This window comes from Ictalurus punctatus, chromosome 3 (assembly GCF_001660625.3).
Source record: "Ictalurus punctatus breed USDA103 chromosome 3, Coco_2.0, whole genome shotgun sequence".
Lineage (NCBI taxonomy): Eukaryota > Metazoa > Chordata > Actinopteri > Siluriformes > Ictaluridae > Ictalurus > Ictalurus punctatus.
The window spans coordinates 37,116,622-37,129,714 of NC_030418.2; the positions used below are offsets into that span (position 1 = coordinate 37,116,622).

Sequence of the window (13,093 nt, forward strand, 5' to 3'; positions counted from 1 at the left end):
TGAAGTTCTAAAACTAAGACAATATCTTTCCTCTCACATCCATGAGAGAGAAATAGTTGGTATATATTGTAACCGTAGTTTTGACAGGTATAGGTCAAAGGTCAAAAAGATACACATTCTAACTCTCTATATCTAGATCAAAGGTCATGATCATAAAAATATTAATAGTTATGTTAAATCTGGATCACATCCATTCGTGACCATACCTGGTACGACCATGTGTTTTCCACCCCACACACATTGCACACATGGTCCTTCTAACACTCTGTGGTAAGTCATACAAATATATATAGTTATGTTAAATCTGGTTCACATCCATTCGTGACAGAAACGTTACCATACATGGTACGGCCATGTGTATCCCACATCCAAACAAAAATATCACACACACACACACACACACACACACACACACACACACACACACACACACACACACACACACACACACTCTGACACATTGCTAGCATTTCTTGACCTTAACAATGTTTAAATAGTTTGTTAGCATTTAATTGTGCTTATCTCTGGAAGCAGCATGAGAACAGTCCGTACATCCTGGCTCCAAAACCTTCACCAAACGTCAATGTTTCAGGGATTTAACGTTTTAAACCCAAGATCTCTGCCTTCCAGTAGGTCCTTTTTAAAAAAAAAAATCCTTGATAAGCTCAACAAATCGGTGTTTATTCGTTTATTCATTGAAGCGTGGCTTTAAACAGATTAGGCACTCAGATGAAGACGATGCTGTGCTTTTCTGTTTACAATTTATTTTGTGCTTTTTTTTTCTTTTTTCTTTTTTAATCCAGCATGGCATCCAACTGGTCAGCGAGGTCATCGAACATGCTTCCAATATCATCAAGAATGTTGACTGTGCTTTTAAAACACAAGGTGGGATTTGAAAATATTTATTCATTTTAATTAGTATCAACAAATATTTATTCATTGTAATATTTAATCATGAATTAAAAAATACTTGTCTTCGGTCATGATCCTTTCCTCTACAACCTCCAGTGCTGCAGCTAAGGAGGCACTGGTCTCGTCCAGCCTTAGCTGGTTTATTTCTTCTTCTCCATGAATTCTGCCTTCATCCGTTCCGCTGACATTTGGCGCCCTCTGTCGAATTTCATCTGCAGTTACAATGCCATCTTCTGTTGTGCTTTCGACGTCTCCTTCGATCTGCATCTGTCTGGCCACACCCACTTTCCTCCGCCTCATCAGCACCTGCTCTGATCCCTCTGTGAGCTTTGAACCTCGCTGGAAGTTCCCATCTCTTGCCCCTTAATCACTGCTATCTCTTTCCTTTGTCTCTTTTCCTCGTCATCCTCGTTGTGTTTTTCCACCTCTCCTGGCTCTGCCTCAAAAGGGCTGGGAATGTCCACTGACAGCCCTGCCATGGAAGATCTCGGGGGTTTGACTGGGGCAGAGCTGCACCCAGGGGTAGAAGGAGTTTGGGGGGTTTGGGGGCTCTGAGCGGGAGATGTCAAAGGTCGTGGGGACAAAGTGTGAGATTCTGCTGGTTTGGGGGTCGGGGTTGATGGACTGAGTATAGAATGATCCACTTGCTCGGGGAGAATGGGAGAGTGTGGGTGTGTGTTTAGGTAACTGGGTGGGGTAAGTGTGTGTGTTGGTAAGGGCTTCATTTTGATTGGTTTAGGAAGTGTAGGAGGAGGGCTTGGCTTTGGAGACACAGGCTGTGGAACTCTTTTGCCCTCCACTAAAGAGGCAAAACCATCAGAGAAAAAATTATGAATATATATATATATAAGGTATATAATCTAATTCGAAAGAATCATAAACCCGACAAAATATTTTAAAGACTAGGAATGAAAAAAATTCACATAATGAGACGTAATTTCTGCTCTTTCAGCATGTCTTTAAGGCTGGTTTAGCCATTTCTCGGGAATTATTATCCATGGTAATTTAGCAATACCTGTGCTGTGTTGGTTCTCCGGTCCTGGAAGTGGGACTCTCCTGGTTGGGGTGGAAGTCTCAGGCTTCCTGAGGCCCAGAGATGGTTTGGGGGAAACTGGAGGCTTCAGCGCTCGCCAGAAATCCTCACTCATATCACTTTCCCGATATACATGTTCCACCTCTGATACAGGTCTTACACGAATAGCAGCATCTGTCGCATCATCAGTCTGAGTAGGCACTATTACTTTTGGCCGTCGTCTCACAGTGCTGGTCTCGTGGAGCTGGACCCTCTCGCTGCTCGAGTCGTGAGGTGTGCGGGGCCTCCTCAAGGTTGCCGTGGCATCCACACGTGACCACTCTTCTTGAGTGAGCATGGAGCGGGGCGGGGCTCTGGGGTTGGTCTCTCAGGGAGTGTTTCCATTGGTTCATCAGTAATTCGCAGAGATTTGGTAACTTCGCCTCGTTCGGTGCCCTCTTGCTGTGCAATGGGGATCTCGTAGTCAGTTAAGGGGCTGCTGATGGTGATTTAGTTTTGTGGAACATCCATGATAGAAGTTATCTTCTGTTATCGCTTCTGCTCTAGCAGCTATAAACAGTTTCTCTAACGAGCCTCTCTCTTTATTTTCTCCCCTGATGTTAATAAGATAAAAATCACAGCTTGCCGTGTTCCTGAGAAACCACTAATCATAATCTCCTCTGTCCTGAAGATCATAAAACTCTGTTGCAGCTTTACCTCTGACTGTTACAGTGTTGAAACTGGAGACTCCTTCCATAGAACAAATAAAAGTCCCTGTGTGAGTTGTTACTATAGAAACTATTAGAACGAACGGATTAATCTAAACTTGTGATTTGCTTTGTAGTCAGAACTACAGTCAGGGCTGCTGTTATAGAAAAACAATCAACACCTTCGGACCAAATCAAACACAGTGGTATGTTTTTGGGGAATAATTGTGCCAATATATAAAAAACATTTTGAGATGATTCTAAACTATAATAACAGGACTTACTATAATCTGAAGCCACCTCACAGATCAGTTTCATCTTTTGAATAAGCTTTTGGTCTACGAGTGACACTGTGCTTGCAGATAGAATGTTGACCAAGCAGAAGGTTTGATCCTAAACTTTGGGATTTGTTTTGTAGTTGGAGTCATTCTCAGACACGGGATTAGCAGGATTAAACTGCAAATTGGTGAAAGAATAAATATTACAGATGTTTTACTATGCAAAAATCAGTGTAAGTTACTACAGAACTACAGCTGTACTATGAAGACTGACTACATGAACAGTATTCTAACATCATATATATTAACATTATATACCGTAACAATGCTAAAAATAACTGTTTTGTGTCATATTGTGAGAGTAAAATGTTCCCCTCACTTTATATCCTTCCTCAAGAAACCCCTTTAAGGCTGTGATGATGTCCTTTACATGTGCGTCTTGTCCATCGGCAGATTCAAGTCCCATGATGTTATTGAACACAAAAGGTAAACAGGAGCCATCCTTCCCCTTGATATGATGGGTTTTGTACTGTAAGAAAAAGACACAGATTGTATATGATTCTGACTCAGGATCAAATTCCATATTAAACACAATGTTGAACTGTACAGTGCTGTGCCTCATTAAGAGCTGAGGTCCACACACTAAGGCTTTTAGGATGTTTTAAAAAAAAATTTAAAGGCATGTCATTAGACCACTCCAATGTTCGGCTGAAGTGAGCCATAGACCGACTTTTTTATTGTATCTCTGAACCAGTCCTGAGCTTGAAAACTTTTGTCTGGAAGTGTGAAAATGACCTTAGTTTAAATCAAACTGGTTTATCTGTCTGCATTAAGAAATCAGACCAGTGAATATGTTGAAGTTGTACGTACAATTTTTGTGAAACTGGTTCCAGATGTTGCATGAACAAGAGCCCCACAGGTGATTCGCTCTTGGAAAGCATTATTGACTGAATTTATAAAGCTGGACTTTCTTGCTCCAACTTCACCAACGACCAGAAGCCTGACAAACTTAACATCAGAACTGCAGAGCTTAAAGTTCCTCAGTTTCTCTCCTAAAGTGTGTTTGTTCCTATCAAAAACACAAAACGTCACAGAAGGATCATACCATCCTGCCACTTAATTTCCTGGCAGTTAGTGATTGAAGAAGAACTTTAATTAAGAAGAAGTCAATAATCGTCAATAATAAAAGAAAATCAGAATATGTCTCACTGATACAGTAAGTGAGCAGAAATGGACAGTTTTGTCAAAATCTAACAGGTTTTGAGGCTGAAATATGAACATTTCTTTATGGAAGTTAAAACAACTCACCCCCAAGGCATTATCCTCCATGGCTTATCAAATTCTTAAAAACAAACAAAAAATAATGTTACCCCGGTTACAGTTTTGCATTTATTTGTGAAATATAGATAACCTGTAAGTTTCTAAGTCAATGAACATGGACCTGATTGCTAGACATATACACTTTTGTCTTTATACAAGGATTTTTACAACAGAGACACTGCAACAAGTTTACTCCTGTTTTTACATTTGTTGTTGTTATACATGGATAGTTTTTCATCCCAGAAATTCTAATCTATCTAGAAAGCAGGAGAAACGCATCAGTGTTAAACCTGTTCCAAATAATGTTCATTTTATGCTGTGCTCCATGATTTTAGTCGAGTCACATCACGTAATAACTAGGCTAAATTGAAAGTAAATAATAAATAGTATCAGTATGTAATATTAAGGTTAACATATTGATCATCATCCGATATATATTATAAGACTAAGACTCACCTGGAGGTGGTGAAGGTGTAGACTCAGACCCTCCCATTTTATTCAGTTCAATGAATCCAGATGAACAATGCTGATGAGAAATGTAGATTTTGCAATGTAAGGAAAGAAAGACATACATACATACATACATACATACATACATACATACATACATACATACAAGGGAGTTAGCTCGGGGGAAGGGCAGAGCACAGACCCACAAGAGACAGGGTGCAGTTATTAAGGGTGTTTTTATTTCAGCTTAGTGCGAGTGTGTGTGAATGCTATCTAAATAATCTAAATCTAAATAAACAATAGATCTAGATCTAAATAAACAATAAAGTTCCAATGAACAGTAAATCTACATTTTCTCCTCCTCTAACTTGTTCAGTACTCGTAATACAGATTAAATACGTGTGGCACAGATGCTGTAAACTATGGATCTGATCCAATGTTATTTGGGAACAAAGATCAATCTGAATTTTCTCAACATAAATGTTGTGTGTGTAGTTTGTTATCAGATTGTCTAGACGTACATCGCACATCTGATAAACGAGATTTCCTCTCCCGTGCTGTAATGATGGCTGGAAACTAGGACTTAATTGGCATATACTGTAGAAAGGTCATATAGAACAAAGAGAAATCTCATTGGGAATTAAGTCACCTTTCACGTTGCCTTTTATTATGATCACAACCAGACAGTTATATAGTTCTGAGTTTAATAAGATTAATGTATAGACTTTTTTTTTGATGCTGAAGAAGCAAAAATCTAAGTAACCCTTAACCTTCAGACTGATGATTTGCAATGTCTGAACACGATGCTTGAAAAGAAAAACGTATAACAAACTTGAAAAGTTGGAAAGGGGTTCTATGAATTAGTAAATGGGTATCTCTCTCTCTTTATATCGCCATTACAGCAGTGTTTAAACAGATACATAGCAGACAAATATACATATAGACAGTTTTATTTTGTACACGCATACCAACTTAATCTTCACCTATCATCGTTCCCTGTTAATGAAATCTGTCAGTACCTAATAAAACAGTTTAAGTCACTAACCAAAGTAAGTATACAAACTGAAGCTATGATAGTGGTTTCTCAAAGAAATTCCTAAATCCTCTGACCAAGTATATGGCTGTACCATCTGTCTATTAAATAAATGCCAGTCCTTCATGCTGAAAAAGAAGGATGAGAATATAATACCAGTAGTTTGGCACTGTGACTCAAAAAGTTGTTTTATATCTGACATCTGAAAGCTAACTACTGTTCCCCAACTGCTGTACAATACTGATGATGCTCTTACAGTTAAGAGGGCTGAACGGCAGACCTTGTTAAATAATATTTTATGTTTCTTCCTCATAATGTGTTATATTTTATAAATATATTCTTATACATCTTATATTACTTTTTGCCTTTTCTTATACGTTGAAATGGGATAAGAGGGGATCGATGCTGGTGCGAAGGTGATCCTGCACAAGGACATGTCTTTGTAACTGTAAGGGACGAGTCAACGTAATCCTTCACATGGTATTCATAAGGTGCCATAAGTTTCTGCTTCTCTATGGATCAGGCTGAAGTTTGAACAAAATGGTTTGACTTAATATCCGCAGCAGTAGTGCACAAGTCATTTCCTCCTCATATTTTATTAACTTTTATTGTATGCCTAAATGCAATAAAAGTTATTTGCCAGATTCAGATGCTCCTAAACAAATTATTATAAAGTATGAGTTGGTAACTGATCAACAAAGACTGTACTATCATTTCTAATATAATGCATTAAATATGGACCACTATTTTCACTGAAATATTTCTGAGATTTTTTTTTTTCCACTAGTTTACACTAAATGTCTAATATTCTATTCTGTTGGAAATATGCCTGAACTGTAATCCCCCCCTCCCCCGAACCCCCAGATCAGGACTGGGTAAAGACAGACTGGTGATCTGATCTATATTATATATACGTGTACCATAGATAACGCCTCTCTGAACGCCATGGTGGGACGTTCCCGAGTTGAAGTACTGTACAAGTCCTAAGCATTATATCACCCCAATTACTCTTGTATACTCTTTCCATACCATCGTGATCTTTGCCTGACGAAGCCATGCCCAAAACATATTTGACATTTGGGGCCTAATTCTAAAATCACCAGATACCAAATGCACAACCATTTTGTCTTGCTGCCATCACAAAATAAAAATGTTTAAACCTTAAGTAACGTAGTCACGGAGGGTGTATATATTTTTCACACTACATGAAGTTTGGGGATCCTTATAGACTGTGGAACAGAAGTGTACTCAGTGTGTCTCCACCGTTTTATTTCATATTGGAGTACAAACACTTTTCTTTTTTACCATTAAGGATGAAACACTTATTTCTTTTAAAACACCATCTTTAAATGTTTTTCTACCTCCTAACTAAACCCTCGGACTTAAGACACGATCTTTGGAGCTGTTGACGCCCTGCTCAGGGTTAAACAACAACGTCTTTACATTACCTTCATTAATAAATTGTCAAACTAACCTCTTGGTTTTTTTTTTTTTGAAGCAAAAGTCAGGTCCTCTCTCATTTCAACAGGTCCATTTGTTAATGAATACGCAGCAATCTTCTAAGGGTATTTACGATTTCTCGGAGCAGACATTGTAGCAGATAGTTGCAGCGTTTCTTCTGTGTTTTAACTACGACGTCTTAACCATTATTTTAACACTGAGACACACGACTCCCTTTAATTCGTTAACAAACACATTTGTAGGAATTCTGGTCAGCAAAACCCCCAAAAGAACACCTGTGTGTGTCTCTCTCTCCCACACCCACCCCCACACACCCACATGGTCACCAGAGGTCATAAATGTACTGCTGGGACATGGGATGTCAAAGCATAGACAAAAGCTTATGTATTTAGCGATAGTTCTGTGTAAGTATCCTCGTTGGCGAACCATTTTCTGAAATCTTGTTTATAGTTTAAACAAAATGCACGACTCTTTTAAAACACAGTCTTTAAATGTTTTTCTGCCTCCTAACTAAACCCTCGGACTTAAGACACAATCTTTGGAGCTGTTGACGCCCTGTTCCGGGTTAAACAGCAACATCTTTACATTACCTTCATTAATAAATTATCAATCTAACATCTTGGTTTTAAAAAAAAAATTTTGTAGCAAAAGTCAGGTCCTCTCTCATTTCAACAGGTCCTCTTGTTGGTGAATACACAGCAATCTTCTAAGGGTATTAGGATTTCTCGGAGCAGACATTGTAACAGATAGTTGCAAAGTTTCTTCTGTGTTTTAACTACGACGTCTTAACCATTATTTTAACACTGAGACACACGACTCCCTTTAATTCGTTAACAAACACATTTGTAAGAATTCTGGTCAGCAAAACCCCCAAAAGAACACCTGTGTCTCTCTCTCTCACACACACACACCCCCCGCACACCCACATGGTCATTAGAGGTCATAAATGTACTGCTGGGACATGGGATGTCAAAGCATAGACAAAAGCTTATGTATTTAGCGATAGTTCTGTGTGAGTATCCTCGTTGGCGTACCATTTTCTGAAATCTTGTTTATAGTTTAAACAAAATGCACGACTCTTTTAAAAGATCGTCTTTAAAAAAGGTTTTTTCACCCTTAAATTAACCTGGTTAGAAGGTAGGATATGTAATACATATTTTCATTTTCTTCAGACATATTGTCACTTCAGTCTCCACAACGAATAACACCGATGGCTTTGACCTTTCTTTCAGTAAAAGAGAACAACAACATCATACAGCCTTGAAGGACTGTAGAAATGTTTTACACATCACAGTGTTTTTCTCAACAACATAGCCAATAAATAGTTCAATTATTTCACAAACCTCAGTCTGTTCATTTCTTGACAGAAGGATTACACATAGATCATACACATAGGGAGCTACACATGCATAACATGTCCAAAATTCTAATACATCTACCACATTCAGTCACCAGGTCTAGTATTTTCTGATAGATTAGTTACACAAACTGATAATTATCACAGAAGTAATTTCAGAAACAAAGATTCACTTAAACCACAAATGTACACATTGGTAGGGATCGTTAAACCCTGAAACACACGACTCGTCCCTTAATTCATTAACATAAACACACTGTAAGAATTCTGGTCAGCAAACACCCAGGAAACACATGACACACACTCTCTCTCTCTCTCTCTCTCTCTCTCTCTCTCTCTCTCTCTCTCTCTCTCTCTCTCTCTCTAACACACCCACACACACGCACGCACACCCCCACACCCACATACACACACACTTCAGATGTGTAGGACACCGTGTATAGGCCTACAAGACATTGCCCGGAAAATGTGTCTTCTAGTTTAAACAAAACTCTCGATTCTTTTAAGCAGCACTTTAAACATTTTACATCCTAAAGGGTTAGGTTTAGAAGGCATGTAATACGCGCGTTTCTTATAAAACACCGTCTTTAAAACGTTTACCTCCTAAAGGGACCTATTTAGAAGGTATGTAAAAACTTTTTTTTTCTTTTTTTTTCTTTTTCTTTTTTTTTTTTTACATTTCTTCGGGTATATCAATGTTTTAGAGTATTTATTTCAGTACATTATTATTCAAAGTCATGCCATTTTCTCAAAAGTGCAATCAATAAAGTTTCATTTATTTCACAAGCTTACATTCTGCTCATTTATTTTCACATTCAACCATCATGTATTTTCTAACAGCGGAGCGATACAAAACAAAACCCCCACAATCTAAATTTAATGTGTGGTTGCAAGATAAAAATTCTAATTTATTGAATTAATTAAATATTTAAAGTCGTACACATTATTTTGATGAGTTGTGTTGACATAATAATGTTGATAATTACATCTACTTTACATTGTGTGTAATTTCTGAATTAATTGATTTAAAACTAAATTTACGTTGTAGTACATTTACATTTATTCATTTAACAGAGTGTTAGAGGACCTGTGGACTGAACAAATACTAAGGACATTACAATGTGATTATCATTTCACTTACCATTAAATTCTACTAAAGCAATGAATTTGGGGGCATGTTCTCAATAGTGATATGACCAATAGTGGACTCGTGTATAGGCTACACCTGCTAATACATTTGATGGACTATTTTGAACTAGTACACGTAGCTAATGCTAGTCATATTTAGCAGTGTAATTTGAATATCTACACTTTAGTTTACCGTAGCAGTGGATAAGAAGGAAAAAGTTTCATTTGACAAATCTGTTCATCTAGAGAGGGCTTTTCATTTGTGCTATAGGAAAGATAAGCATGATTACATTTCTGCTTATTCATGTAAACCTCAACTACATTGTGTAATCTAATTTCATGTATTGATACATTTTTTATTTTATTTTTTTAAATCTTTTGTCATTTGCACACGTAGCCTTCTAGCTCCACAGCCTTTGGACTGTGGATAGTTCTATGAGAGAGATAAAAGTAGTAGACACAGAGTGTTTATTTTTTGTCTATATTGCTCATTTCATTCAGTGCTTTTCCTGCAGAGATGTTACGTATGAGATTTGTAATGTAAATCACGCTGGATTTTACTTACTATTGTTATAAAATTTAAAGGCAGTCATTTTTCCTAGTTTAAAAGACTGCATTCTACTGCAGACAATCTAAATGGAGAAACGTAATTTTAAAAATGATTGTCAACTTAACAACTTGTGTTCATAATTATGGTAATTTAGTACAAAACACTTAAATTCCTTTTAAATAATGTGAAAATAAAGTGTGTTTGTGTGTGTCATATTTTTGTTTGGATGTTTAATACACATGGCCGTGTCATGTATATTAACATTTGTGTCAGGAATGGATGGGAACCCGATTTAACATAACTAGTAATGTTTGTGTCAGGAGTAGATGGGAACCCGATTTAACATAACTATATATATTTTTATGACCTACCTCAGAGAGTTTCATATTCTATGTGAAAAGAAAGAACGTGTGTGCAACTTGTGTGGGTGGAAAACATATGGCCGTACCAGGTATGGTAACGTTTGTGTCACGAATGGATGGGAACCCGATTTAACATAACTATATATATTTTTATGACCTACCACAGAGTGTTAGAAAGAACATGTGTGTGCAACTTGTGTGGGTGGAAAACATATGGTCGTACCAGGTATGGTAACGAATGGATGTGATCCAGATTTAACATAACTATATATATTTTTATGACCTACCTCAGAGAGTTTCATGTTCTATGTGAAAAGAAAGAACATGTGTGAAACTTGTGTGGGTGGAAAACACATGGCCGCACCATGTATGGTAACAAATGGATGTGAACCAGATTTAACATAACTATATATATATTTTTATGACCTACCACAGAGTGTTAGAAAGAACATGTGTGCAACGTGTGTGGGTGGAAAACATATGGCCGCACCATGTATGGTAACGAATGGATGTCATCCAGACTTAACATAACTATAAATATTTTTATGATCATGACCTTTGATCTAGATATAGAGAGTTAGAATGTGTATCTTTTTGACCTTTGACCTATACCTGTCAAAACTAAGGTTACAATATATACCAACTATTTCTCTCTCTTCCATGGACGAACTAGACAATCTGGAAAGACAATTATCTGAAAGAGGGATGATGCAAAAGATGGCAAGAATCATTGACATTTGTATGTTTAAGAATTGTAGTGTAGTAAATTTGTTACGAAACAGGAGGTGTTGCAGAAGCAGATGTAGATCAAAGTCTTTGTTCAAATACTTCAAGCAATAAACAAGGAAACGCCTTTTAGGCAAATCTGGCTTTAAACATGAACACTGGATACGAGGCAGGAAACAGAACAGGACTCTTTAACAAGACTGCTTAGCATGCGTAGCGTATTCACACTCATTCAGCTACTAACGTAACCATCTACGAATAATACTGCGTGAAGTGCACAGCAAAATGAGGGGTTTAAATAATCAACATACTCAAACTAAAATACAGACACCTAGAGTAAATTAAGACACACCCTCGAACATGAACCAACGCTTAAACAAGGAGAGAACCAAAACAAACCACGGCGCGTGTCCATACACAAAAGTCTCGTGCATGCATGCACTCAGAAGCCACGCCACAGTGCCATTTGCCGGCGAGGGTGTGACAAAACGGTGTCCAGTATATTATTTGTGTTGTTACTTCTAATAGGTACATTCACAATGTCTTATAATATACATTTACATTACATTTACATTTATTCATTTAGCAGATGCTTTTATCCAAAGTGACTTACAAATGAGAAAATACAAGCAAAGCAATATCAAGCAGAGGTCAATACAAGTAGTGCTACCATACAAGATTCTTTTTTTTATGGGTTGGTTAGGTGTTCACGGAAGAGGTGGGTCTTTAGTTTTGAAGAGGGTGAGAAGGTTGGAAGTTCATTCCACCACTGAGGAACATCCATCCATCCATCTGCTACCGCTTACTCCTTCTTCAGGGTTGCGGGGGAACCTGGAGCCTATCCTATCATCCTATCCTATCATCGGGCACAAGGCAGGGTACACCCTGGACAGGGTGCCAGTCCATCGCAGGGCATGATTGATTGATTGATCGCAGATTGTGTGAGGATACATAAGCCTTCAGGAGAGAGTTGAGGTAGGAGTATGCTGTTCCAGACAAGGTCTTGTAGGTGAGCATCAAGGCCTTGAATTTGATGTGGGTGGCTATAGGAAGCCAGTGGAGGGAGATGAAGAGGGGTATGACATGCGTGACACACACAGTACATGCAATAAATTTTAAAGGTGGTTTATACAGCTCCATTAAAGCGTGATTACTTGTGAGCTTTTTATATAGACTCACACATATACATACATATACACATTATAATAATAATAATTTAAATATATATATATATATATATATATATATATATATATATATATATATATATATATATATATATATATATATATACACATATACACATACGTATGTATGTATGTATGTATGTATGTATACACACACACATATATCAGCCACATGATGTTTAAACAGTGTAAAATGTTTAATGGACACAAGAGTGTTTTAGATATTGATCACATATACATTTCAGCACAGTGAAATTCTTTTCTTCGCATACCCCAGCATGTTAGGAAGCTGAGGTCAGACCGCAGGGTCAGCCATGCGCCCCTGGAGCAGAGACAGTTAAGGACCTTGCTCAAGGGCCCAACAGTGGCAGCTTGGTAGTGCTGTTGCTTGAACCCCCAACCTTCTGATCAGTAACCCAGAGCCTTAACCATCAAACCACCACTGCCCCTGTCTAATTGCTAATTTTAAACTGTATAATTTTATACTTTCTCTGTTAAATTTATTTGATATAAAATCAAATATATATTTGACATATTAATGACAATTAATAAGATTAGCTACGTACCTTAGTTTTCCCGCTGAGACAGGTGTCTTCCACGTGTGATATGA

General features: G+C 37.6%; 1 protein-coding gene across 1 annotated transcript; it reads right to left on the reverse strand.

The window, feature by feature from the left end:
- Nucleotides 1-203: 203 nt before the first annotated feature.
- On the reverse strand, nucleotides 204-2,423 carry LOC128632762 (uncharacterized). Its single transcript, XM_053679968.1, has 3 exons — nucleotides 1,928-2,423; nucleotides 971-1,711; nucleotides 204-870 (listed from the first exon to the last, which is right to left on the reverse strand). Exons 1-2 carry the CDS (start codon nucleotides 2,280-2,282, stop codon nucleotides 1,212-1,214), a joined length of 855 nt encoding a protein of 284 aa, XP_053535943.1. The 5' UTR covers nucleotides 2,283-2,423; the 3' UTR covers nucleotides 204-870; nucleotides 971-1,211.
- Nucleotides 2,424-13,093: the final 10,670 nt, after the last annotated feature.

What these genes read in the sequence shown, in the direction of transcription:
- LOC128632762 (XM_053679968.1), bottom strand. Translation starts at nt 2,282, where the DNA reads ATGCTCACTCAAGAAGAGTGGTCACGTGTGGATGCCACGGCAACCTTG. An exon ending in GGAGAACCAACACAGCACAG is followed by an intron (nt 1,712 to 1,927) that starts GTATTGCTAAAT and finishes TTGCCTCTTTAG; the next exon opens with TGGAGGGCAAAAGAGTTCCA.